The 27,005-nt window shown below is 30.9% G+C and overlaps 1 protein-coding gene across 7 annotated transcripts in view; it reads left to right on the forward strand.

Annotated features, from left to right (window-relative positions):
- LOC132742259 (forkhead-associated domain-containing protein 1-like) overlaps positions 1–27,005 on the forward strand; it is a 51,566-nt gene that overhangs the window by 11,658 nt on the left and 12,903 nt on the right. For 3 of the 7 annotated variants that reach the window (XM_060730609.1, XM_060730608.1, XM_060730611.1), the window contains 12 exons: positions 7,290–7,549; positions 7,807–7,868; positions 8,433–8,462; positions 10,078–10,199; positions 10,843–10,971; positions 13,779–13,901; positions 15,327–15,506; positions 19,592–19,756; positions 21,103–21,315; positions 22,218–22,457; positions 23,392–23,590; positions 23,813–24,001. In XM_060730609.1, coding sequence (XP_060586592.1) covers positions 7,290–7,549; positions 7,807–7,868; positions 8,433–8,462; positions 10,078–10,199; positions 10,843–10,971; positions 13,779–13,901; positions 15,327–15,506; positions 19,592–19,756; positions 21,103–21,315; positions 22,218–22,457; positions 23,392–23,590; positions 23,813–24,001 — 1,912 coding nt within the window. Of the gene's footprint in view, positions 1–7,289; positions 7,550–7,806; positions 7,869–8,432; positions 8,463–10,077; positions 10,200–10,842; positions 10,972–13,778; positions 13,902–15,326; positions 15,507–16,058; positions 16,107–19,591; positions 19,757–21,102; positions 21,316–22,217; positions 22,458–23,391; positions 23,591–23,812; positions 24,002–27,005 lie in introns of all 7 variants that reach the window. The other 4 variants (XM_060730613.1, XM_060730614.1, XM_060730615.1 and 1 more) reach the window with 4 other exon arrangements.

The following is a 27,005-nucleotide window of genomic DNA, read 5'->3' on the forward strand; positions in this document are numbered from 1 at the left end:
TGCGCATAATCTGTACCATAAACTAATTCTGCAACATATTCTTTGAAGTACCTGGTGGTTGGGCAGCACTACATGTACTGTTACAGAAGATTGTTTTTCTTTGTTGTCAAAACTTACTTTTTCATGACAAATTCAAAAAAACATTTTGTGAAAAAATCAAGTATGCAATTCATTGCTGTTGATGCATTTTAATGCCAAAATAGTTCAGACCTATAGATCATCAAACTTATAAACTGCCACATTTTACTATTTATATATTTACTTTCAATCAACATAAAATTAATTTAATAATGATAACTTAATAATTCTTTAAAAAGAAAATTTAAAATAAATATAAAAGAATGTATTTTAGCAGATTATAAATGAAAAGTAACAATTTTGTTATACTAGTTGCTTTATACTCTTTAGTTGATATACACTTGGCAGGGAAATATTTAAGTTATCACACTAAATACTGCATGAAAGAATAGATTTCTAGTTTTTACCTTCATATGTATTGTAATATTATCTAGGATTCAAACACCTATATTGTATGAATGCGTTTGAAACTGTTTGATCACAGTATTGCACAATGTTTTTCTCACAGACTTTATAAGGTGGTTAACAAGTTGTAATTCAATGCCCTCTGCTGGAAACAAAAGTTATTAGTCTTTTGCATCAGTGTAGAACTGCGTCAGTCAGCACATCTGTGCCACCGAGTCTGACCTGGTTCTGTACTGTTGGTGGTGATGCAGCATTGGTAGTTTTCACCCACAGCAGTTTAAATCCATATTTAATTTATTAGAGCACAGTTCAGCCACCGCATTGTTCTATGGGCTGGCTGACAAGCAATTTACCAGCACTAGTTGCCTTCACTTTCGCAAGGAATTGTTGTCACTTAATTTGTACATACTAGAGCAGAAGTACAGTGCAAATGACTGAAGAAAGGATTTCATTATCAGTAACAATGAAAGTAACCTGTACTGTCCAGGAATTGAACCAGGGTCACCTGTTTAAGAGTCCAACGCTACTTAATGAGTGGACCAGACAGCTCCCTGTACTTCTGGCAGCTTAATTTTTGCATTTTGTAAAGGAAATTCCTTAATATTTAAATGGACTATTCCAAATTAAGAGCAGGGCAAATCCATTACACATATTCAGGAGGTTGAGAGTTAATAGAACCAATTTAAATTCTCTCGCTTATTTAAACAGCATATTTAAACAACTTAGAGTGAAGTAACTATGTAAAAAAAGGGATATCTAATATAGTATTTGTACATGGATTGTTCTCATTATATGGTGAACAGTAGAAATGTATTTGTAGAGATAAGATTATTTATATATTCTAATACAAGTTTTATTCTTTATTTACATAGAGTTAAATAAAACCTTTAGATGTTAATACATCGAGGTTCCTGATGTCATAGATTAGTGAACTAAAACACACGATCAGTAAAAATTTTAGATTGAAAACAATTAAGAATACTCAATTTTTAAGATGTCTTTTGAATTTTGATAAGGAAAATTGTTAGTAAATTTTAGTTGTGGTAGCCAAGGATGGGTAAATTTTAGTTGTGGTACCAGAGAATCAGTAAATTTTAGTTGTGTTGTGTAGCCAAGGATCAAACTTCCTTCCCCTGTATTTACAGTGGGCTTTGACTGGTTACTAAAGAACCACACACAATGCGAAGCCTTTCATGTCTATATTTGATAACAAGACATAATTCATAAACCTTGATCAATATCAAACCAATATTCTTATGTTTATTTAAATCAAGCAGTCTAATTTTTCATTCGATTAAGAATCAATATGATTATATTATAAAGAGTGCAACCAAATAAATGCCCCAGTAAGGACTGTTTTCCTTAGCAATGTCAACATACTTTATTCATGTGCTAATTTCTTCTCAGTGGATAATTTCTGTTAATTTAAACCATTTTTTTGTAGCATTCAAAATGAACACAAACATTTTAAGAAAATAATTTTATTGTACAATTTATACTTACCGTATTTACTATTTATTAAAAGGAAATTATCAGGTTCTAATAGTAAAAATAAACAGGAATGGGACCAAAGTGTTAAAATCACGAAAAAGAAAACCCTGCTTGTTCTCTTGAGAATGGGCAGTAAATTATAACCAAATTAAATTTTTTTATATACTTTTTAAGAAAAAAGCGGTTTAAATAATGATGGAAATGTCTCCAAGTAGGTGCATGAAGTCAGCATAGAAAATTATTAAACATATTTTATATACAAATGTACATGTTTAAAAATCTGCTCAATTTTGCAATATATACTTTTTTGCAATATTCTTTTTCTATACTATATTATGTGCTTCAAATTATGATGGAAATGTCTACAAATTGGTGAATTCAGCTTAAAAAATTGTCAAACATAATATATACTGCTCAATATTGCGGTATAATTGCTTTTTGCAATATTCTTTATAATTATATACTATATTCTGACTTAACTTGTATTACTTCATTTTAATTGAACAATTTGTATTTTATCTAGCTTGAGCTTAGCAGATGTTTAATTAGATAAGGATGCCATTCTTTTTATAACCAGGATGCCATTCTTTTATTATCACTTATATCAGGAAATACTGTATTACCCCTCTGTTGTAAACTACTTGATATTTTGTTGTTTTTTTTTGTTAACTGGAGGTTAAAGATCAAAATGAGATTTTGTAATGCAAACGTATATTACTGGCATGTGCCGATATAAAATCTCTGATCTCATACCAATCTTTAAGCGAGTATCATTTACCTTGTACATAATGTCTTAAGGAAATTCCACATGTTTGAATTTGTATAATTTTGTAATTTTCCTTATTTGATATTTATTTTAACTGCAATTCAATTAAAGATAGTTTTTTTTGCTCATTTTAATATATTCATACAGTATATAGTCATAATGTAATTGTAAATAGCAATAAAGGGCAATATAATTGACCATGTTATGTCAAATTGCCATACATTTTAATATTAATTAATATCACTAAAAACTCAAGTTTAATCTTGGAAATCTAAGTCTGTAATTTTCATTTCTAATGCTTTGTAGTCATTATTCTTGCGAATTTTCCTAAATTTCAGGATTTAATTGATTTGAAAAATATTAATGAGACAAAGTTAATTTAGAAATGTTCTCCTGGCTGTGATGGATGATAACCTTAAGGTATTATCTTTCTGTAATGCTTTCCCGCCAAAAAATTCTATAACATCGGCCAATATCCTAGCAAATCGTTTTATAGTTTCCGGAACATTATTTATTCAAAATCTTGGGCATTATATTATTTACAATCACTCATTCTTTTATTGCTATGTACTAAATTCCAGTTATAAACGGTTAAAAATTATTGAATACCAAAGATTGTGAAAAATAACGTTCTGGAAATGACCACTTAATATTACGATATTGGCCGATATTAGAATTTTTTTAGCGGGAAAGGATTACAGTACGACTACCTCAAGCCAGTTTTATCATGACAACATTCCAAATATCTGATGCACTGCTATCATATATACCTGAATTATTGAACAAATAATGACAAGTTTTGTATTTAGAATGACTCCTTGATAAATCTATTTTTTAAAATATGTATGGGTATAATGTCGGTTGCCAGACTATTTGAATTGACGTTAATTTTACTGTCTGTAGAAATTAATCACCTGTCTGATATCAAAATATTATGAAATCGTTAAATGAATGCTCAATTACACACAAATCTTGAATTGCGCATTTTACCTAAGTGTATCATAAATTATCTAATATTGCATTCTTATTAATTTTGTAAAGCAGCTAGATTTTTATTGGGTGGTTTTGATTTTTTTTCCATTTTAATGAAAGAAGGCAATAATTGTAGTATTATAAATTAGATATTTAGACTTAATTAAGTCATGTTATAATAATGACCATGTATAAAAGATTGTCATACATTTATATTATAAGAATATATCGAATATTAAACTATAAGATGCATACACTTGAATATTGCATCGGGTTTTTAAACCCTATACGTCTTTAACACTTGGTAAATATTGTTTATGGACATGTCCATCTTAACATCAGGGCAAAACCATTAATTTAGTCATTTTTAGGGAGAATATTTATTGTATAGTAAACAGAACCTTCATGTGATGTTTGTCTGCAAATTTTGTTAGCATTGGTTAGAGTCAGTGTTGCCAGACTGGCAGACAATGAGTTAATGTTATAATATTTATTAGTAGTTTAGGAATGAATGAATTGTCAAATCATGGGTCTTTGGCATAATTACAATCCTTGGGAAAAGAAATTCAAAGAAAATAAGCTTAAATTGTCAATTATAAACTATATAATGAACAGAACAGAACAGAAATTTTATTTCGTAACGTATACAATACAGTATCTTGTTACATTACATATATCAAATATTATAAATAGCTAAACACATGATATAATTCAAAGATTTACAGTATATTGGAGAATGAACATATATTGCTGCGAAAAAAAAATTGTATAAAATAAATGTATATCAGAATATTCTCATTTTTAATATCAGAATAATCTCATTTTAATATAAAAATTACTAGCGAAATCTAAACGTTTACAATATCTATGAAAATAATAACAACATTTTAACATTAGTGACATTTATGTGTAACCTAAGCTTATCAACATATCTTTTCTTTTACTATTTGCAAAATAAATAAATTTACATAAATTTAATAATATAGACTTTTCACATGACTGAAGTAATTCTATGAATTTAAACATGCTAGGTTTTTTATAATAATACCTTTTAATGAATTTAGTGCGTATTTCCTGGTACAAATTACAAACAAGTATAAAATGAAATTCGTCTTCAATATCTTGTGTATTACAAAGTTGACATATGCGCTCATGTCTTTCAAGTCTGTTTCTACCATATCTACCAGATTCTATTCTTAAATTATGCGCAGATATTCTGAGACGGGTTAATTGTTGTCTTGATTTCATACACTTAATCTTATCTAAATAGCATTCCATAGAAAAATTATCCTTGATATGTCTATACAATGTATTTAAAACGTTATTATTAACAATATCTGAAAACCATTTTTGTTTAAAAACATCAATGACTCTTTGTTTAAAAATATTAACAAATTCTTTTGGATTATAAAGTTCAGGACAATTCCACACCTCAGAAAAACCAAAATTTATCTAAAATTCCTTTTACTTGATATGCCCAGTTTTTTACTCCTTTTTTACACTGATTTAATGTATTTATATACACACATTTAACAATGATATTGCTTGAATGTATCACTTTAAACCAATATTTTATTATGTGAACATATCTATTAACATAAATTGGGTATCTAAAATCCTAGCTCACCATAAATTGCTGCATTACAAGAGCTTATAATGGACATATTTGATTATTTGATTCATATTTGGACAAAATAAAACAACACTAATTACAACACCTGAACTTGTTGAACAATTTAAGTATGAAAGTGCTAGGTAATTGACCTTGACTGTCTGGGTCAAATATGAAATTTGAATCATATTGATCTTTAATTTCTATGAACATTATATTTACTCCAATAATCTTTCTGCAATGAGTTTGTCTTCAGAAATAATAAAAAAAGTTGAACATCAGGCCCCCACTTGGCAGTTGTTCTTGCACATTAACATTATTACATTATGCTGAAAGTAAAACATAATGAATTTACAATATATGTATTACAGAAATTGAAATATTATAACATTTTATTATTTCAATCTTTGTATTTGCCATTATTTTGATTAGGAACAAAAAGGTTTTGAAAGCTACTTTTCTTCAATAATTTTGCCATGTAATACAATTTTACTGTTTAACTATAAAAGTGTAACAAAAATTTATCAATCATTATCAGAACTTGTACAATAAATACGTATGTTCAGAATTACAGGAGAAGTATATAGTGACAATTTTATCCAGGGGCGAAGCATGTTTAAGATTTTTACTACATATCAGTTAAAATTCATATCATTTAAGATCTGTATGGCCACTTGAAATTATAAGGCAAACATGAAGTTATAGTCAGATTAGGCTGTCAAATCAAGCTTGTAAGACAAAATTTATAAGCTTTTAAGCAGAACTTAAGGCCAAAGTAACATAATTTCTTGTTTGTCACATTTTTTTAACCATCACATTTTTTTAACCATTTCTCTCTTATTTTTTAGTATAATATTATACTATATAACTGAAAAGCTTTGAGTATAAGAGATCATTTTCTTCCTGCCTAAATTTCTTTAAAAGAATAGACTCACACAAAAAAATTCAAGTATTTTTTCTTTGCTTAAAATTTCTGTAATTTCAATAAAAAAAAGTCTCATAAACACATTACAATTTGGTGTGGCCTTATATATCAATAATTCATTCAGATCAATAATTTTGGGTAACCAGGTGTTGGACTTTAGGTGAACATGAGAAATTTATTTGCTTTGTAACAGGGTATACCACTATACACTGGCTAAAGGCTAACTGTTTGACTGAGCTAATTAAATTTTAATCAGATTAGAAATGGGGAAAGAAAAATATTTGGCATTATTATGCAGATTTTGAACAATGAATCTAATGGTCAGCTGAAATATTCAAGGCCAAATATTTAGACTTAATGTGCAGCATTTGCATGGTCTACTAATTATTTGTATTTCAATTTTTGTCTTTAGGTAACTAATAAGAATAATAACAATATTATTCACAAGATTTTTTGTTTTTGATACATTTTGTAGTTTGAACAAAATATTTCTAGGCACAATGCAGTCGCAGATACTTTAAAAGGGTATAAAGCTATGTGTCAAAAATATTTTTAAAAAATTAATCAATAGAAAAATCATAATAATTGTTTCTGTAATTTTGTGGTTGATTCTCAGTACATACATACTGTACATGTACATAAACAGAATTAAACATTCCGGGAACAAACTAATCTGCTATATATTATGTCATTATTTAAGCAATGATTTCTGCATGCGCCATTTGCTTTATTGTTGAACTTTCTCTTGTGAACCTATCAATTAACAACACCCAATTATCCTAATTAGATAGCGATTTTTGACATCCCTCTTGCCCTTGGAAATCTATATCGCTTACTTTCATCCATCATTCATCAGATACATGTACATCGATTAAAGCCCACATTTTATTTCAGAGAAAAAAAATAATATCAGAAAATAAGAGTTTTAACTTTTTTTCATTTAAGAAAAAAATTAAGATAGATATATAGCAACATTTGTTAAGCAATGTTTTAACTAATTGAGGTTTGGTTTCACTGTGTTATTTTACTTTTATTTTCAGATTGCTTACCCACCGGTTCAATCTCGACCGGCATGGACTGGTTCTCTAGCAATGATCACAGACGAACATACATTATATACACAGTCTTTACAACAGACCAATCCTGGCCTTCCTTACTTAACCACACCCACTCTCACAGTTCCAGCAGCTCATTGGACACCTGTAGCACATGCACATCCTCAAATACCTCAGCCCCGCCCACCACTTAGAAGTCGGCCACTTAGTGCTGGATCGAGAAGACCTACATCAGCTTTTGACAGGTAAATATTTGAATTCCACAGATTCTACAGTTTTATCCCTTTACATTTATGCAAAATGGTTGATAATTTGCTTTTAATTGTAAATAATAATTGTTATAGGGATTACAATTTTAGAAAACTAAACCAAAATGGTAACATTCCTTAAGAATTGCTGTCAGCTTATTTTGATAGAAGATGTCAAGATTATTGAAAAGATATTTATAATATACTGAAATTATTATCCAGAAAATACTGTTAACCTCTGTTTATGGTTATAGGTTACAGACTATTGGTGGCACAATGCAGCCTCAATCACCTGTCTCATCCCCTCTTCCAAGAAGTAAGTACATGTTTCTATCATCACTATTTTGTCACCCTCGACCCTTGAACCCTTTTGAACACCCATTTTTGTTTTTGAAAGGAAAAAATAGGGTAAAAAAATGTTTACAATTTTTTAAAAATGTACTAAAAAAATCTACAGACAGGAAAATTTAAAAAAAAATAGAAAATTTAAAAAGATGTGTTTTTATTTTAGGACTGTTTTATTCATTAAAAACTAATTTTAATTTAAAAATTACTTAATCGTCTGTGTGATCAATTTTGAAATATTTTTTATTTTTAATGTCTAATTTTAGCTCATTAAACTGAAATAAAGTGGCATGATTAAGACTTGTAAAAGTTTGAATTAATAGAACTTAGAGTTTATCTTTGTGGTAGTTTGATGCACAATCCATATATTTTTTTGTGTGATTCACAATATTTCTAGTCAGTTTTGTTCGCCATAGCAACCTTTTTTGTTGCTTAGATGCAAAAAGAAAGTCCTTTATATCCTGTGTGAAAAGATGGAGGTTGTGTTTTAAGATTTTGTTTCATTGTGTGTTTTTGTTTTCACTTTTTTCAACAGCTGTTAATACAAAAGCATGGACAACTCAAGGTATTTTGTTGATGATGCACCTTATGTATGCTTTTTCACAAATTCATTTAGGATATACTGATTCTTGTATATAGGCATGGTTTCCTCACCTCCCCTAAGTCAACCTTTGGTGTAATCTTTTTCTATTTCAAATTTTAAAGAGACTATAAAAGGGCAATTACATTTATACCATCTTGATTTTATAAATTATATGAATATTTGTTAGAATAGAAATATTTTCATGTAATCACAAATTGTGGACTTCTTTCAAAGGGGGACAACTCATTGTTTGCTACCTGTTTCTGCATCATAATTTGGATATTTTTCTTTAATTATCTTTATCCAAATTTAAATGATAAATGGTAGAATGGTACATTGAACACTCAATTTTTTTCATGTCCTAGTTTAAATTTTTTTTTAGATCATGACAAATGGCAACACTTTTGTCATGGGAAGTAACTTTTTCTTTCTTCTGTCCTTTTTTTCTTTTGGGTTTTGGCATAAGCTTCTCTTTTTCAAGTGTGTAAAGAAGATTTCTTCATCCAAATAGAACCAGTTATCTAATTTTCTTTACCTTGCTTTTGCAGCAGCCTGGATTTTTATTTATTTGCTAGTTTAGAAATATTTTCATACCATTGCAAATGGTTGCTCTTTTGCCAAGGGAAGTAATATTTTACTATTTGTGATGATTTCAATCCCAACATTTTATGGGATGATTGTATAGGTTTTCGAATAGCTCTAAGTCTATTTTATTTCTTTATTTGTTCACCCTCAATTTTCTCTAATGTAGATATAACAAAGAAGCCAGTGTGAAATATCAAGAATTCAAAACTTTATTGCTTTTTCATTTGAGATTATTCCTTTACGCTAGAAGTGCACAGTTGAAGTTTATATACATGTATGCATGAAGCAATAAGATACATTTATCTTGTATAATTTTACTATTGTATCTGCACAAAAATTTATGGCAGTATAGTTGTGCACATTTAAAACTGTAAACAAATATATATAACAAGAGAATATTGCATGAAATTGCTCTATTAAACGGTTTTATCACTTAAGTTGATAGTGTAAAGTTGTATTACCATGAAACACATAAAAAGCAACTTCACAACATACAAGAACAATAAGAGCAATACAATCCACCAGAGTAACACTCTTTTGTAATGATCCAGTTCTTATAATGATACCTTCTGCAAAAATTTATATACATTTGTTATTTAAATTTATAATATCTACAAAAATGTTTATTCGGTCTGGTCGGTTTTTAGCCAAAAAACAAACAAAAAACCGAAAATTCAGTAACTATTAACCAAGGTTGGAACTTGACCAACAGCTGAAGAAATTTTAGATTGATTTTTAAACGTTACATTTGTTTTGTTTATGACAAGAGATGGCATTTATATTCATAAGATTTGTGATTTTAATTTCCAATCCTTATAATATTGTATCTATCATCCTTGTTATCTACCAAATTGTATCAAAGAAATTTCTCTAGTTGTATACACCATGATTATGATTGACCAATGAAAATTAGCATTACATATGACTTTGTGCAGTATCATTATTTTATTTTATAAAAGGGAGAAAACTTTGTATATTTTCTAGTTGTATATTGTGATAATACATATTTCAGGTGGAGGATGGGTGAACAGTGGTAATGGTAGAAGTGTAGTAACTAGTCAGTTTGCTCCAGCACGTCCTGCTTCAGCTGAAAATGTTCAGGCACAGGGAGAACTTTTACTAATGCAAGAGAAGGTAAACACATGTTGTTTGAACCCTGTTTGTTGTTTCAATTAGTAGTGGTTACATAAACAAACATTTTTTTAATATTAATAGTTGCTGTAAGTTCAGCAGATATGAACAGACTATTCTAATCAAGATAAATTTACAGTTTTATAAAGCCTCTAATTCTTTGCCATTCAATATCCTTATTAATTAAAATTATTAATTTTCATTTTTGTGTGATTTTGAGACAGAAATTCCAAATATTTACTAGTTAGGTGCCTGGAGGTGCACCTTAAATGTCTTCCCTTGCCAATAAAGCTGAGCGTGTGACCTCAAAACAAACCAATAAAATCATAAACAATATGTTTTGATATGTAAACTGTGTCAGATTTGATGGTTATGATGAGCTAATAAAGTTGAAAATAATTCCATTGTTTCTCTCTAGAACTGTGTTAAAGATGAATATGATAGTGCATTATTGCTTGATACTGCACATCTTCTTGTTCAGGTCCTGTATAACTGTTGATATTACAGCCTTATTGGTTATATTACTACACATCTGAACTCAAATCCATGCAATTACAAATGATATTGCATCACATATTGAACTATTTTTTAATACAATTGAACTGTGTAAGATTTTCAGTATTTCGGTGTTTGTATTTTACCAAAGGATCAGAAGATCCGGGAGTTATCAGAAGAGGTGATGAGACTGCGTACTGTAGAGATGGAATCATTGCATAAAGATCAACATGCTCAACAAACAGAACAGCAAGTTCAGCAACTACAGCAACAATTACAGGTAACAGTTCTCTCCCTTACTACAAAATTCCCCATTCTATATTGTAAAATTGAGGTAACAGTTCTCTCCCTTACTTCAAAATTCCCCATTCTATATTGTAAAATTGAGGTAACAGTTCTCTCCCTTACTTCAAAATTCCCCATTCTATATTGTAAAATTGAGGTAACAGTTCTCTCCCTTACTTCAAAATTCCCCATTCTATATTGTAAAATTGAGGTAACAGTTCTCTCCCTTACTACAAATCTCTCCACTATATACTCTCTTCCGAAATTGGGAAACTGGCAGTGTAAGCTAGTATGAAAGCTATGTTGATTTTGTGCTATAACAAGTGTTTGGTTCATTTTTTTTTAGCATATTACATCTACATATTCATTAAAGTTTGAAAAGAAATAAGGAAAAGCTATATTTGTATTTAGAATTTTTTTTCCTTTAGCAGTGTAAGAATTCACAACTTCATTTATGATGACCAAATGGCATCATTTGGTGTAACAACAACAATGTTATTGACTCTCAGCGTTTAGTTTATACAAACTTATTTTAGTTTGATTGTGTTGGAAGCTTAGCCTAACATTATTAAAACCCTCGAATCTGTTCCTGGGACCAACCAGTACTAAGCAAATTTTTGCTCAAGGAAACAACAGCTTGCCCCTGACAGGGTTTGTACCCACACGATCAGCAATCCTTAGATTACAAGTTTGAGGCATTAACCACTCAGCCACTCCGCCATTCTCAGTCTTTGGCCTCACAGATATAATATGTTGTTGGCCAATATTCAATCACCTTATTAATAACATTATTTTGTTTTGGTAATTCTGTTGTTTTTTTTTCTGGAAGAACATGTTTAGGCAATCTTCTGTATTACACACCTATGTATATTTCAGTTGTAAAACTTGTATGTAATATAAGTCTTAAGAAAGCGGACTGAACCTTATATTATACTCCTAGTTTCAGAACCCAAGGTCTATTCCAGGATATAGCCCATTTTTGTGTCGCCTCTACGGAGTAGTGGCGACATATAGGGATCACTTCTCCGTAGTCTGTCTGTCCGTCTATCTGTCTGTCTGTCTGTCCGTCCGTCTGTCCGTCCGTCACAAAACTTGTCCGGACTACTCCTCATAAACTACTGGTGCAATTTCATCCAAACTTTACAGGAATGATCAGTACCAAGTCTAGTTTTGCATATTGTCAGCATTTTCCGGTTCGATGATTTTTGTCAGAGTTATGGCCCTTTAATAATTTTTTTATTTTTAAAGTTTGTATACCACTAATGCAATTTCAATGAAACTTTACAGGATTGATCTGTAGCCCAAGTCCTTGCGCATATTGCACGGGTTTTCCGTTGATTGATTTTTGGCCGAGTTATGGCCCTTTGTTAAAAAGGTGTTTTTTTTCTGTGTGTTGCCAGATACACAAAAGCTTGTCCAGACTACTCCTCATAAAACTACTGGTGGCAATTTCATTCAAACTTTACAGGAATGATCAGTACCAAGTCTAGTTGTGCACATTGTCAGCATTTTCCGGTTCAATGATTTTTGTCAGAGTTATGGCCCTTTAATAATTTTTATTTTTTGTTTGTCCGGACTACTTCTCTTATACCACTGATGCAATTTCAATGAAACTTTACAGGATTGATCTGTAGCTCAAGTCCTTGCGCATATTGCACGGGTTTTCCGGTTGAATGATTTTGGCTGAGTTATGGCCCTTTGATAAAAAGGTGTTTTTTTCTGTGTGTTGCCAGATACACAAAAGCTTGTCCAGACTTCTCCTCAAAAACTACTGGTGCAATTTTATTCAAACTTTACAATAATGATCAGTACCAAGTCTAGTTGTGCACTGTCCGTCTGTCTGTCACAAAACTTGTCCCAACATGAAATTGGCCATTATGAGGCAACACATGTGATTACTGATCGCTCTTGTTAATATTGATTAGTAATTTTTTTTTTCTTCAGTCACAGGCAACAATTACAAACAAGCAAATGGATATTAAAAATGGAACTATAGTAAATACTGTTAAAATATTGATTGAAGAAATAACATGCACTGTTAAATAAATCCCCTATTTCACCTTAATCACTCAAATAATGTTTGTGGTTGTTTGTAAAATTGTCAATGATTGCACTTCAGTTATCATGATTTCATCCTACAGACACAAAAATATTTGAGATAAATTTCTGTCTTTACACTCTAATGTTTCATCCCAAATCACTTAATTCAAATTCATTAAAAAAACACTCCTGAAACATGAGCACTGAACTTTAACCAGTGAATTATTATATATATATATTTTTTTTTTTGATGATTTAATCTCAAACGTTTTTTCTTTGGCTGAATTACTTGTTCAGATGCTAACTCTCAGTCTGCCAACTGCTAACTGGTTCAATGTAGATCATTCCTTCACTCCGTTGATCAATTATAATTATTCTAATTGTGAAAAATGACCCAAACTGGAAAGCCATGCAATGCTTTTCTCTCAGTCAGGCAAAGAATTGCACAAAATTATAACTTTCTGTTTATTTCTAAGTATATTTCTTCATTATCTTTTGCATGTCTGTCTGATTTAAGTGCCCAAGCTGATCTATTTAAAAAATTCAAATTTTTTGTTTTAAGGATTTCGGACCTCAGTGAAGTTCCTTTAATATTCAGATTCTCAAGACAATTATTATGCTGTTGTTTTAAAGAGGTTACTGCTGACTACAGAAGGTCACTCTGCTGAGGTTATACTGTACATTTCTTTTCTAATTTGCCATGCTTTTTATATATTTCATGCAATTTATATATTACTATTTATGGTAATGAAATTTTTACAGGAGATAAGGTGTCGTCAAGGTCCAGCTGTCATGGGTGCTGATCCAGAGGTCACTAACAAACTGTCACACCTAGAAACTGAGGTCTCGTTCAAGAAGCAAGAAATCATCGAGCTTAGAGAACAGGTAAACATGACAACATAATACTGTGTGAATTGTTTCTAGTAATTGATAATCTGTGAACTATATATAGATCCTAGCATAGGTCTGCTCTCTGATTAAAAACATATATTTTCAAAAAATTATAGCATAATCTTAAATTATGTTAAAACTACATATAAATTTATAATCAGTTCTTAGAATCTGAATGGTCAATAAAGTTTTAGATAGATTTTTTGACCAAATACTGAGCAATTTACAGATTTAGAGTTTGGTAACTGAATCCAATAATTAGTTATTGGAAATTTTTAGATTCTTACATATAGTGCTCAGGTGAGCACTTGATTGGTTCCTGGTTGTCATTCTACCAATATTAAGCAGTATCTTAGACTTACTATATCTTGTAGGATAAAATTTCAAATTTTGAATCACATTGCTTGATAAAATGTTGGTTTTTAAAGAGACTCATCTGAGGTTTTTTTTTGCAATATTGAAAGTATTAAAGATTTATGTACAACTTCATGCAGGTCTGGATCAATAACTTGAGTGCCAAATTTCAGATAGTTTACTACCTTTGTTTTTCCAGAATAATTACACTATTTGTTAAAAATGTCCTTAGAAATGAAAAGTGTTTCAAAAGGAGCTAGGTATTGACCCAAAAGACAATTTTTCAATTTAAATCATTTTATATAAGTATATATTTCTATATTTTCTTTTGCATATCTTTCTGTTTTAAGTTCACTAATTAATATACATGTATAGATGTAAGAAATCCAATATTTGTTTTGTTTTTATGCTATTTGTCTTCAGTGGAGTTCCTTTAATAAAATGATAACAACACTGTTTCATTAACTTGATGGATATGACACCAACTTACACCTTTAAAACATTGAAATTTTTTTTGATGTCATATATATTATGATCTCTTTGATGTTCAGTCTTTTTGACATTTTCTCATGATAATTAGTGTGATAATTGGCATGATAATTGACATGATAATTAACATGATAATTGGCATGATAATTTGATAATCAGGACAGCATGTAAAGCATGTTTGCTTGACCTCCTCACTTAGTCCCAATTGTAAGATCACCCATGTTATGGTATGATATAAGAAATATGACACAGCATTGACTTCTGAGAGTAAAATCTATTTTTAACATTCAAACAGTTTTTTTTCAATCAGGAGCAAATAATTTTATTTTGAAATTCATTAAGTTGAATATAAAAAAAGGAAATGGAAAATTCAAATCTTGTTCTATTAAACATAATAAAGCATGTAATTCAGGATTCATATTTTCCATACAAAGATAGGTTGTTAATGGCCCTGTTATGATTTTAGGTTTAGATTTTTTCTCAGAAGTTTGCTGTTGTATATTGAATCATTAATGAGAAAAAAGCACTGTATGTTCAAGAAAATGCATGATTTTATAAATGTTTACATTTTTACAGCTGGCGCAGCTACAAGCACAGAATGACCTTGACTTTGAAAGTCCCGCCCGTATACGTGCGGAGCTCACAGATAAAATTAAGGAGGTTAATAATCTCAAAAATGAGCTTGAGCGTGTCAAAAAGGATAAAAATATAACCTCAGGGCTCGTAACTCAAATGCAGCGAGATATGTCTAACAAAGTAAGACAACTCTGCTAAGACTGCACTCAGTAACCTTGCCCTGTGGAGTTGTGCACCTTTATCTAACCAAGAAATAACATTTTTTATGAATGTTTTATAATACAAGTTTCAGAAAAAAGGGCAAGCCATATTGCATTATACAGTATATGATCGGTAAAAAAAACAACGTTTTGGTCCATACATTAAACAGTCCCATATTTTAAAAGAAATCATTTATGTGAATGAGTGATGATATCTGTTTATGATGTCATAATGGAAATTTTTGTTGTACAAGCATATATTGAAATTAAGGGGAAAAAAAAGGAGCAGATGTAAATTGATAAGAGTTGATTAAGAATTTTAATTGCATGAAAAGATACACATTTTTAGGCCACACCCATATGTATAATATAGCCCTCCCACATGTAAAAAAGGTCCTCCCCTATGTTCAGTGAAAACAAATTAGAATTCTGTAAAAAATGGGAGCAAACACAAGGGAAATAAACAATCAGCTGTTTTAAACCTTAGTACCTATTCATATATTAAATTATCTTTGTTTTAACAATTCTACAGCTAAAGGCAGCGCTTCAAAGACGGCCAACTCCTATGTTTACAAAATGGGTAAAATGTTTACACATTGATGTGCCATGCACTCAGACATATATATGTATACTCAAGATGATTTTGTTTTCATTAATTGTGTATACACATAACAAATTCAATTTGTGTTTTTAATATTCAGTAGTCAAATTATAATAATTGTAATACCACTGTTTATTTTATAATATCAGATTGATAGAAAATATTTGTATATACAGTAGAACTTCTATAAGTCGAACTTTGATTAGTCAATTTTCTCGATGTGTACAAGTTAAATGAAAGTCCCAATTTTCCCCCCTAAATATTCCTTATAAAAACCTATTTATGAGTCGAAATTTTATGTGTCGATTTTTTCGATGTGTCAAAGTTTTTTCATGGTCCGTATATAGAATAAATCAAGTACAACTTACCACAAATAAGTTGAAGTCATTTGACTTTTTTGACTCCTTCAATCTCGAGATATTTTTCACACCTTATCTGGCCGCGGAGACGATTTCCAATCAGCTTTGGTGACACTGTGTTTATTAAACAGCCGTGTCTCAAACAGCCTTTTTATGCGTTTAAATGTGTGATAAAATGCTTTAATTGTTACCATTCAAATTGACGTAGTGGTTTATTTAAAGTTAACAGTAAGAACTACATGTACTTTTATTTGAGAACTTGCGTGACCCTGTATCGTGTGATAATCACACGCAAAATATTTACTAAAAGCTGGTTAAGTTATCACTATTTCCTATTGTTACGCCTTTTGTAATTTCCTTGTATACGTCAAACGGTCAAAATTTTGTTCTGAAATTGAGACTGATTCATGAGTTGAAGTCCCGATGTGTCGAAGTTTTCACACAAGTCCCATCGACTTACCGAATTTCTACTGTAATTCCATTTGACGTCAAAAAGATATGATTATTTTTGTGTGCAAAAACCCAACAGATTCTACATGTATGCTTTTGTGTGCAAAAACCCAACAGGTTATACATGTTTATTGCAATTAACACAAAAAAAGTTTATTTTGAATGAACTCACATTATTACCATTTCATTTTTATGTCATGATAAATAATTCTAAATTAAAAAATATGTTTTTTCTTTGTATTCTGGTGGTATGAAAGATTTATGGTACATGTGAAAATGTATGTCAAAAAATCCAAAATGATAGAGCATTAAAATTGATAATGTCTTAAATATAGTAGAGCACTGTTTACTTTTATATATTTATTCATTAATTAATTAATATCCCATAATTTATAACCAGAATAGGAATTTAGAATAGCAAACTCTCTTTATTCTATTGTTAGCTGACAATAGAATGAAATGTTGTCCTTGTATTTAAATCTTTAAAATCAGAAAAAAATGTTTCAGTTGATAAATGTTGTATGTCAAATATTTCAAGTTTGTCTTATAAAGGCGACACACCTTCAGTTTGTTGTTATATTTCATGAAAAAATAGAAAATGTTCTGATCATGTGAATTATTGTCAGGTGTAAAAATAAAGTGATTTACCCTGGGGTCTTAAATAAAATTTACAAAAATAGCCTACCTATGCCAAAGTATGCAATAACTGCCTTAACTTTGCAATGGAGTAGGAAATTTGTGAGGGAAACACTTAATTCAATCACTAATGGCCAGTCTCATGAATTGTATATCATAAGTGACAGTCATTTCTTTATTCAGTTTTATATTTATTAATGTATTTACTAACTTATCTTGAGACATTTATCTTTAAAGACAGATAATTAAATTATTTGTCTGTTAACTTTATCAAGTCAGATTTTTATTCTTTTTCAAGAATATATAAACAGAATCACTTATTATGTTGTTTTATTTGGGAAACAGAATGCAATATGGTTGCCCTTGGTTCTATGTTTGCAGCATGGGGACTACTTTTCTTCTTCACTGTATTATCTGCATGATGTTATCAGGCTGGTCAATATGAAGACAAAATAGTTCTGTTATTATATTCTTTCTATAGAACTACTTTGCATAGAAATGTACAAAATACAAATGTCATCCTAATGGACATAATGGAGAATCCTAATTTCAACCTCTTAAATAAGTAGTTAAGACAACCTTTTGGTATGGGTTAATTACTGTTTATTAATTGTTTCAGTCTACATTTGCTATCACTGGTTATATTTGAAATAGTCAACAACTATATTAATCTTATAATAAAAGTTGTCATATTCAGAAATTTCACAGGACATTAAATTTTCCAAGTATTGACCATCCTGATGTATTTGTTTAACTGTATGCCTTAGTAAAACTGTCCTCTCTATGTTAACACCTTAAACTTAGCACACTTACTACAAAGTAGATGCATTTTCTTTTACCTTTGTATAATAAATTATAAACAATCTCATATAAAATGAGCTATTCATTTGTTTTAAAATTTATATCTACATATACATAAATTATATTTTCTCCTTGGTATGGTACTTTAGAGAGCAGTTATATTTAGAAATTTTAATTTAGTATCCTCTTTAGTTTATTTCTTTTTATGTGCTGAATGGAGCTTCAAAATTCCTGCTTTTAAATTTGGGTTTCTTTCTTATTTAATTCGTATTTTTATTCATGACTTTGTTTTTGTACGCATACATGAAAGTAGATATCACAGCCTTGCATATCACTTGTTCTTTTCTTTCCCATATATATTCACCCCTTTTTTGTAGTAAACATTTTAGGGGCATATGTGGTAGAAAGGTCAAAGTCATTGGACTTCAAACCACTTGCCCTCTCACCATTGTAGGTTTGACCCCCCAGGGACTTTGGATTCTTTCATGTTGGAAGCTATCCAGCTAGATTACAGTTGATGGTTCTACTCAGGTGCCTGCATTTCCTAAAATAATGCACAGAGGGGCACCTGAGGTCTTCCTCCACCAGTAAAACTGGAGATGTAGATGTATTAATTTATTTATACCTTGAACGTAGTGTAAGACTTATGCAATGGAATTAAACTTGCCAAGATATTTTGTTTTGTTTGTTAAGACTAACTTAATACATCTCATTTTATTTTACTATTAATGAAAAACACAGGTCTGCAAGTTTAGCTATTTCTACACAGACCTTCATTTCAATTAAATTTAATACTATTTTCCTGTAGAATTACTTAGACCAACTTACTGATCTCTATGCATATATAATATCAGCATAATAGTTATATAAATAATATAGAATCCTAAAAGTTAGTTCTTTTGATTCTATTTTGAATATTCATTTCATTTAATGAACATTTAAGCATAATATTAAGCCCATCTGGTAAAAAAAAATTGAATCTGTTTCATTGAGATACAATTGTTTCCCACCATTAGTTCTACATAATATTATTTCAAAACTTCAAAGAAAAAAAATAACATAAACCTGATAAGAAAAAATTGAAGAAAAATGTGCAATGAAATAAATTCAGCATGCCTATAAAGTGCATACCACCTGAATATTCTGTAATAAAACAATTACTTTACACATTCCACCTTATTTATATGGAAAGCAACTAAGACATATGTTTTATTTTAGGATTCATCAATTTCTAAATTGACTCGAGAAATTGAAGCATTGAAGAAAGAATTACGTGAGAAAGACTCGCAGCTGTCCACAATGACCACCAAGGTTAATAAACTTAAAGAACCTAAGACTGAAGAGAGAGATGCTAGAGAAAGGGAGTTGATTAGTCTGAGACAGGTAAATAATTGTTGCCATTTAAACTGTATATTAGTTTATTAGTCTAAGACAGGTAAATATTTTGCCATTTAAACTCTGGCTGTATATGCTCTGGTAAATACCCTTTTCCTGATATTAACACCTTGCCCCGTTTTGACATAGAAAAGTGAGTTATCAATCTGAAGGCAGTTTATTAAATAAACCAAGGCAATAAGCTCACACACAGCTGGTGATGCAATTATATAAAATACAGCACAATCTAGCAGAAAATAACAAAAACAGTATTTTTATGCCCCCACAGAGTGGGAGCATATAGCGTTGCACTTGTCCGTCCGTCTGTCCGTCCGTACGTCCGTCCGTCCGTCCGTCCGTCTGTCCGTACGTCCCGAAATCTTGTGAACGCAACTCCTCTTAAACCGGATGGCAGATTTTGCTTAAACTTCCAGGGATGAACAACCTTAATGTGTAGATGGTAGTAAAGGAAGGAATTTTTGCTGCGACCAAATTTAACAGAATTATGGCCCTTTGTTGATTTTTTCACTATATACCATGTAAAAATTTTGTGAACGCAACTCCTCTTAAACCGGATGGCAGATTTTGCTTAAACTTCCAGGGATGAACAACCCTAATGTGTAGATGGTAGTAAAGGAAGGAATTTTTGCTGTGACCAAATTTAACAGAATTATGGCCCTTTGTTGATTTTTTCACTATATACCATATAGAAATTTTGTTAACGCAACTCCTCTTAAACCGGATGGCAGATTTTGCTTAAACTTCCAGGGATGAACAACCCTAATGTGTAGATGATAGTAAAGGAAGAAATTTTTGCTGTGACCAAATTTAACAGAATTATGGCCCTTTGTTGATTTTTTCACTATATACCATATAGAAATTTTGTGAACGCAACTCCTCTTAAACCGGATGGCAGATTTTGCTTAAACTTCCAGGGATGAACAACCTTAATGTGTAGATGGTAGTAAAGGAAGGAATTTTTGCTGCGACCAAATTTAACAGAATTATGGCCCTTTGTTGATTTTTTCACTATATACCATATATATGTTGTCAGTGGGGGCATCCGTGTCCTTTGGACACAGTTCTAGTTTTCTATGGTATTTAACTTTTGTTTTTACTTTAAATAAGTCTCCCCTTTTTGAGACTTCAATTAGAGAATTATAGAATATCTTGTAAGAAGTTCCTCAAAACAAATTGTTTAGCATTGTTTTCACCAGTAGGGGTAGTTTTATTTAAAATGGATTTGTTAGCTGGTGCCTGACTTTAATTTGTTAGGTGCCTGACTTTAATTAAGATGGAACTTTTTAATAGATACTATGACTTTTATTTATAATGACTATCATTTTGTATTTTAGAAATTTAAAACAACTGAAAATAAGACTCAGGAGCAGCAGACATTGATCGACAGTTTACGTGAAGAACTTGAAAAGACAAAAAGTGCGTTGTTCGCCGAGAAAGACGTTCAACGTAAGCTGCAACAAGATGTTGATGCGGCTAAAGCAGATGCTCAAGATTTGGAGAGAGCTGAAAGAGTGGTTAGAGTTGATCTAGAACAAATGTCTAAGAAGGTAAAAGATATATAGAGGATATTGAATGAGTGCAGTTTAATACTAAATTTATTGAACAAGTTGAATAAAATCATATGCGAGCCTCTGGCGAGCATAATATTGTTTTATTCAACGAGTTTAATAAATTTAGCATTGAATCTACACGAATATTATATTCTATTTATCACAAATATAATATAAGAACAGTAAACTGTTAAAATGAGTAATTTTCCAATGACGCGTCTATAGTGTAACGCTAACATTAGCGCGTTTTAACGCTATGTTTCTGTATAGCGCAAATGACGTCACGTCAAAGTGTTATTACACTAGTGTAATATCGTTTTTATTAAATCCGGGGCCGCGGTTTATGTGATAAACTGGTATTATTAATAATTGTTGAAAATGATTTGTTTAGTTTTGTGTAAATTTTTTATGTTTATTATTGATTGATTGAGATGAAAATTTGAATCTTATTTGAACCACTCGTCTGGAATTAACCAGTGCTGGTTTCATTTGAAGAAACACAGAGTAGTGACATGATAAGGACTCAAACTCATCTAGGTTGAAAGGTAGACGGCCACTAAACAACTGCTGTCCGATTTGGTTTGTGATTTATACCTTAGATTGATGACATTTAAATCAGTTAAAATGGAATTCAAATTTCAGTTTTAACAACCATCCTGGTTTGTTTATGGCTTCATTCAATAGTGAAACAAGAAAACTCAATGCGAGTTCAATTAGATAAATAATATAATGATTAAGTTTGCATATTTGTTAAATTTCGTTAACTCTCTAATAAAACGGAGGGATGTTAAATTAATTGGGTCATTTTTGCAATTCTCCTGATACTGAAAATTCTATTTTGAAAGTTTTAAAAAGTGTTTTAATATCAAAAGTAACATATATAAATATACTTGTTTCAGAATGAAAGATTTAGGAACCGTGTTGTTCAAACAACATTTTCTACACCTGGCATTAAAGCTCCTGACACCGAGATTTCCGATGACGAACTTCTAGAAACATTAAAGAAAATTATTGATGAACGAACAAATTCATTTAGAAACATCAAGGAATTGGAACAGAAACTCAAGGCAGCTGAAGCTAGCAACAAAGGATTTGATAAAAATCTTCATGATTTACGCAAAACTTTACAAAATGCAAAGGTATGCTAAAATACAGTGTTTCCAAATCTAACACCAAATTGCTAATATTACTTGATTGTATATCACTTTTTTATTAAGCTTAATATGTGTTATGATAATTCATAGAAATGTTTGATAATTGAAAGTGAAATGAATTTCATCTGTTTTATTTCCTTGAATTTTAATTTGTTTTGAGAAATCTATTACTCTCTTTATAACACGTTTTGATTATAGCATAGGGATCATTTCTTTGACACCTTTTTTTCTTTTATTCAAATATTGATATTGATTTTTAATATACACATTTTATAAATGCAATTGAATGGATTTTTTATGATACTAACAAGAGATTGTCGAGCACTATACCCTTATCTGCCTATTATATCAACCTTTAAAATGTAGGCAGCAAAAACAGTGAGCATATAAGCCAGGCCAGTCAACACTCTTTTAGCATTCTGAATTTCTGACCTATTCATTTACTGTTGTCTTTTTATTGTGACATTGAAATCCATCAATATTTTCTAACAATGGACTATTTGAATGTAAATGAAGACAAGCCCATTATACAATAGAGAAAAATGGAATCCTGAAATAAACTCCAGAACAACAAATTGAAAATGTTGCGGGTTCTGTTTGATTGACCCTGTTTGTGGGAGGTACTGGGAAATACAAGTTACTGTCTACGCCCCATAGTACCAGCTTAAGCAGAATACAATATTTTAACACAAAATGGTGACATATTGAATTTAGGAACATCTACAGATGTGTTCATATGACGGTTATCATGGTACTTTCAATGTGACACGAGTCATTCCATGAAAAGCGGCGTAATTATGGTCTTCAAGTAAAAGAATGCATGTGCCCTATACAAGCAAACAGTGGGTGGAAATTACAGCATGAGTGTTGCTTAATTTGAAGTAAAGGAGAAAACCTTAACATGCTTAATTTTTTTCAGGTACATTTGAAACAAAAAGGTAGGCTCTCTGGTGCCCTGAAGGAAGAGATAGGCCTAATACAATCTGTATCAGTAAATGACACTGTCGCCTGGATTAAGGAAGTTGCAGTAGGTCTTCTTGAAGGAGAACTGTCCTGGGAAACGGATATAGAAAATGCATTAGAGAAGTGTGGAGTCAATGTTAAACTTACTAATGATGGTAGGTGAAAAAAACACCACTACTGATAATTCATACAGTATTATTTCAATGCAGAATGAATGTTAAAATTTCTTATATTTTAATTTAGGCCCAGTCTGATTGTGAGTTTTCTTTTTTCTCAGAAATGTTAAAAGATTTTTTTAATTATTATTAATTGTCTTTTGTTATTTTTCATTATTTTCTCTTTACAATATATATAATGTATTTTTACTATGATTTCAGAGCCGAGTAAACATATAAGTCTTCTGTTTGCCAAATGGGAAAGTTCTCTAAGTGAGAAGGAGCGTTTAGTGAAGCAGATCTCTAGTATGGAGATTGCACACAAAGAGGATATGCTCCTACAATTGGAGCAACAGAAAGTGGAGTATGAGGGCAGAATTGCTGATGCTGCAGAAAAAGCCAAGCTTGAAGGTATGAATGGACTGTAGATATATATAAGCCCTTCATAATGTTTTGTTGGTAAGGTCCTATTGCCCTTCACTTTATCTATCCTTGTAGCACATTCATTTATGGACCAAAATTAAAAAGATTTGTTACGTGTTTTGCATGTACATCTACTTTCATGTTTGGGTGGTTGGAATGGAGGTCAAGTTAAGGTCACCAAAGCAATAACACAGTTCTGCAACTTTTTTCTTCTAAAGTGTTTAAATACTAACCTATTATATTCAGTACAATTTTATATGTAAGTAATGACTGCATGGACCTCTACCCTCAGGTTGGGGTTCCTGCACGTGAGTGCGTTAAATCAAGGTCAATGAGTTAACAAATATTTTGTCTCTACCTCTAGGAGATTTTAAGACATATTAACCAAATATCTTAAATGTTTGATTATAACATGCCATGCCTAAATCCTTATTTTAAATTCATGGTATGAGCTTAGTAAAATTAATCTCAATGTAATTTGGCTATGTTATCCTTGTTAAATAAGACAGAGTTACGATAGGTCATCATACACATCTGTGTTGACTATGTACTTTAGGATGCTCATTATTACCTATTTAGATACTTTTGGAATCCCTTTTTACAACAATGAGCAGTTTCAAATTTCAAAGCAGGACCAGTTACAAGTCAAATTATATCAATTAAGTGGAGTTCAAAGGTTTATTGTTATAGAGTACACTGCAGCTTCTGTTCCGATTTTTTTTGTGGATGATGATAATATAATAGAATGTTTCAGAACAGATCAAAATATTTAGAGTTGTTATAAATATTACGTACAGTTTGTAGATAGACAAGTATGATAAATAAGAGACAAATAAATAAAAGAAGTGTTTTTACAGTCTAGACATTTGTTGACTTGTGCCAAGATTGTTCCCCCAGATTACAGCATTATATACTTTGCTTATCATAATTTTATTGATTATCTGTAGTGCTTAACTGTATACAGTTTATAAAATGTGACACTTAAAAGGCAATTTCATACAAATCATGATAAGGGTATCAGGTATTTGTCATTGGAATACATGTATTTTTTGCTTTCAGTTGAAATTTAAGTTTACAATTAAAAGGTTTAGAGTTTCAAAGGTGCACTGAAACCTGATACCAGTTTTAATTCATTTTTGGAAATTTATGTTGAATAATTTGGATAAAAAAGAGAAATAACTGATCAATGTAAATATTGCTACATTAGGATTAAATGCATTTTTCAAGGACTGCACAATGAAGTTCATTATTCGCATTTTTTTGTTAATTGTGAAATGTATAAGTAAATATCTCAAGTTGGAAAATGAAAAATCATCTAATTGAGTACTGTATAAATTAGTACAAAATATATTATATTATGTATATAAGATAAACTGGAGTATAAAGAGATTATATAAGAAAAGAAACTGATAATAAATTGACCATTTAATCCAGTAAGCTGTACAATTGAGTTCTTTTAGCCCTGCATTGACTTTGAAATAACCCATGTTTCTTTTAATAGATATTTTTAGAGCACCGCAAACGGCATAGTATCTAGTTTTTATTATGCCCCCACAGAGTGGGAGCATATAGCGTTGCACTTGTCCGTCCGAGTGTCAGTCCGTCAGTCCGTCCGTACGTCCCGAAATCTTGTGAACGCAACTCCTCTTAAACCGGATGGCAGATTTTGCTTAAACTTACAGGGATGAACAACCTTAATGTGTAGATGGTAGTAAAGGAAGGAATTTTCGCTGCGACCAAATTTAACAGAATTATGGCCCTTTGTTGATTTTTTCACTAGATACTATGAAGAAATTTTGTGAACGCAACTCCTCTTAAACCGCATGGCAGATTTTGCTCAAACTTACAGGGATGAACAACCTTAATATGTAGATGGTAGTAAAGGAAGGAATTTTTGCTGCGACCAAATTTAACAGAATTATGGCCCTTTGTTGATTTTTTCACTATATACTATGTAGAAATTTTGTGAACGCAACTCCTCTTAAACCGCATGGCAGATTTTGCTTAAACTTACAGGGATGAACAACCTTAAGGTGAAGATGGTAGTAAAGGAAGGAATTTTCGCTGCGACCAAACTTTACAGAATTATGGCCCTTTGTTGATTTTTTCACTATATACTATATAGAAATTTTGTGAATGCAACTCCTCTTAAACCGGATGGCAGATTTTGCTCAAACTTCCAAGGATGAACAACCTTTATGTGTAGATGGCAGTAAAGGAAGGAATTTTTTGCTGCAACCAAATTTAACAGAATTATGGCCCTTTGTTGTTTTTTTCATTCTATACTATGTAGAAATTTTGTGAACGCAACTCCTCTTAAACCGGATGGCAGATTTTGCTTTAACTTCCAGGGATTCACAACCTTAATGTGTAGATGGTAGTAAAGGTAGGAATTTTTGCTGCGACCAAATTTAACAGAATTATGGCCCTTTGTTGATTTTTAGTTTTCAACTTGTGGCACATGTAGTCCAAAAAATATTTGACCTAGAGTCATAAGATTGACAGAACAGTGGTGTGTGGGGGCATCCGTGTCCTATGGACACATTTCTAGTTAACACTTCATCTGCGGGAAATGAAAGTTATAAAGTAGCTCAACTTTTATAGTTCTATAACGAAATACGTTAAACATCAAATGACTGTTCCAATCCAATTTTATAGCAGGGCCAATCTATTACACAAGTTCAGCAGGATCAAGAGTTAATAGCTTGATTTGATGTGAATTTTATATTCCATCATTGTAAAGAATCTACAGAACTGATTTAATTGACTGTGATTTATATTATTATTGTTTTTAATGCGATATGAATCTCAGTATCAATACCAGAGTGTACCCTAGTATTTGTGTCCTCTGGTATATAAAAGTTAAACACACTTTAAAATCCTAAATAAGCCAGCCCGCATAGCTCAATAAGTTAGAGCGCGAGACTGATTATCTTGACATTGTGGGTTTCATTCCTGGGCTGGCCAACTAAAGTTACTAATCAGTCGTTAA

Source organism: Ruditapes philippinarum, unplaced genomic scaffold (genome assembly GCF_026571515.1).
Source record: "Ruditapes philippinarum isolate M1 unplaced genomic scaffold, ASM2657151v2 ctg1079_1_1_1_1, whole genome shotgun sequence".
In the NCBI taxonomy this organism is placed as follows: domain Eukaryota; kingdom Metazoa; phylum Mollusca; class Bivalvia; order Venerida; family Veneridae; genus Ruditapes; species Ruditapes philippinarum.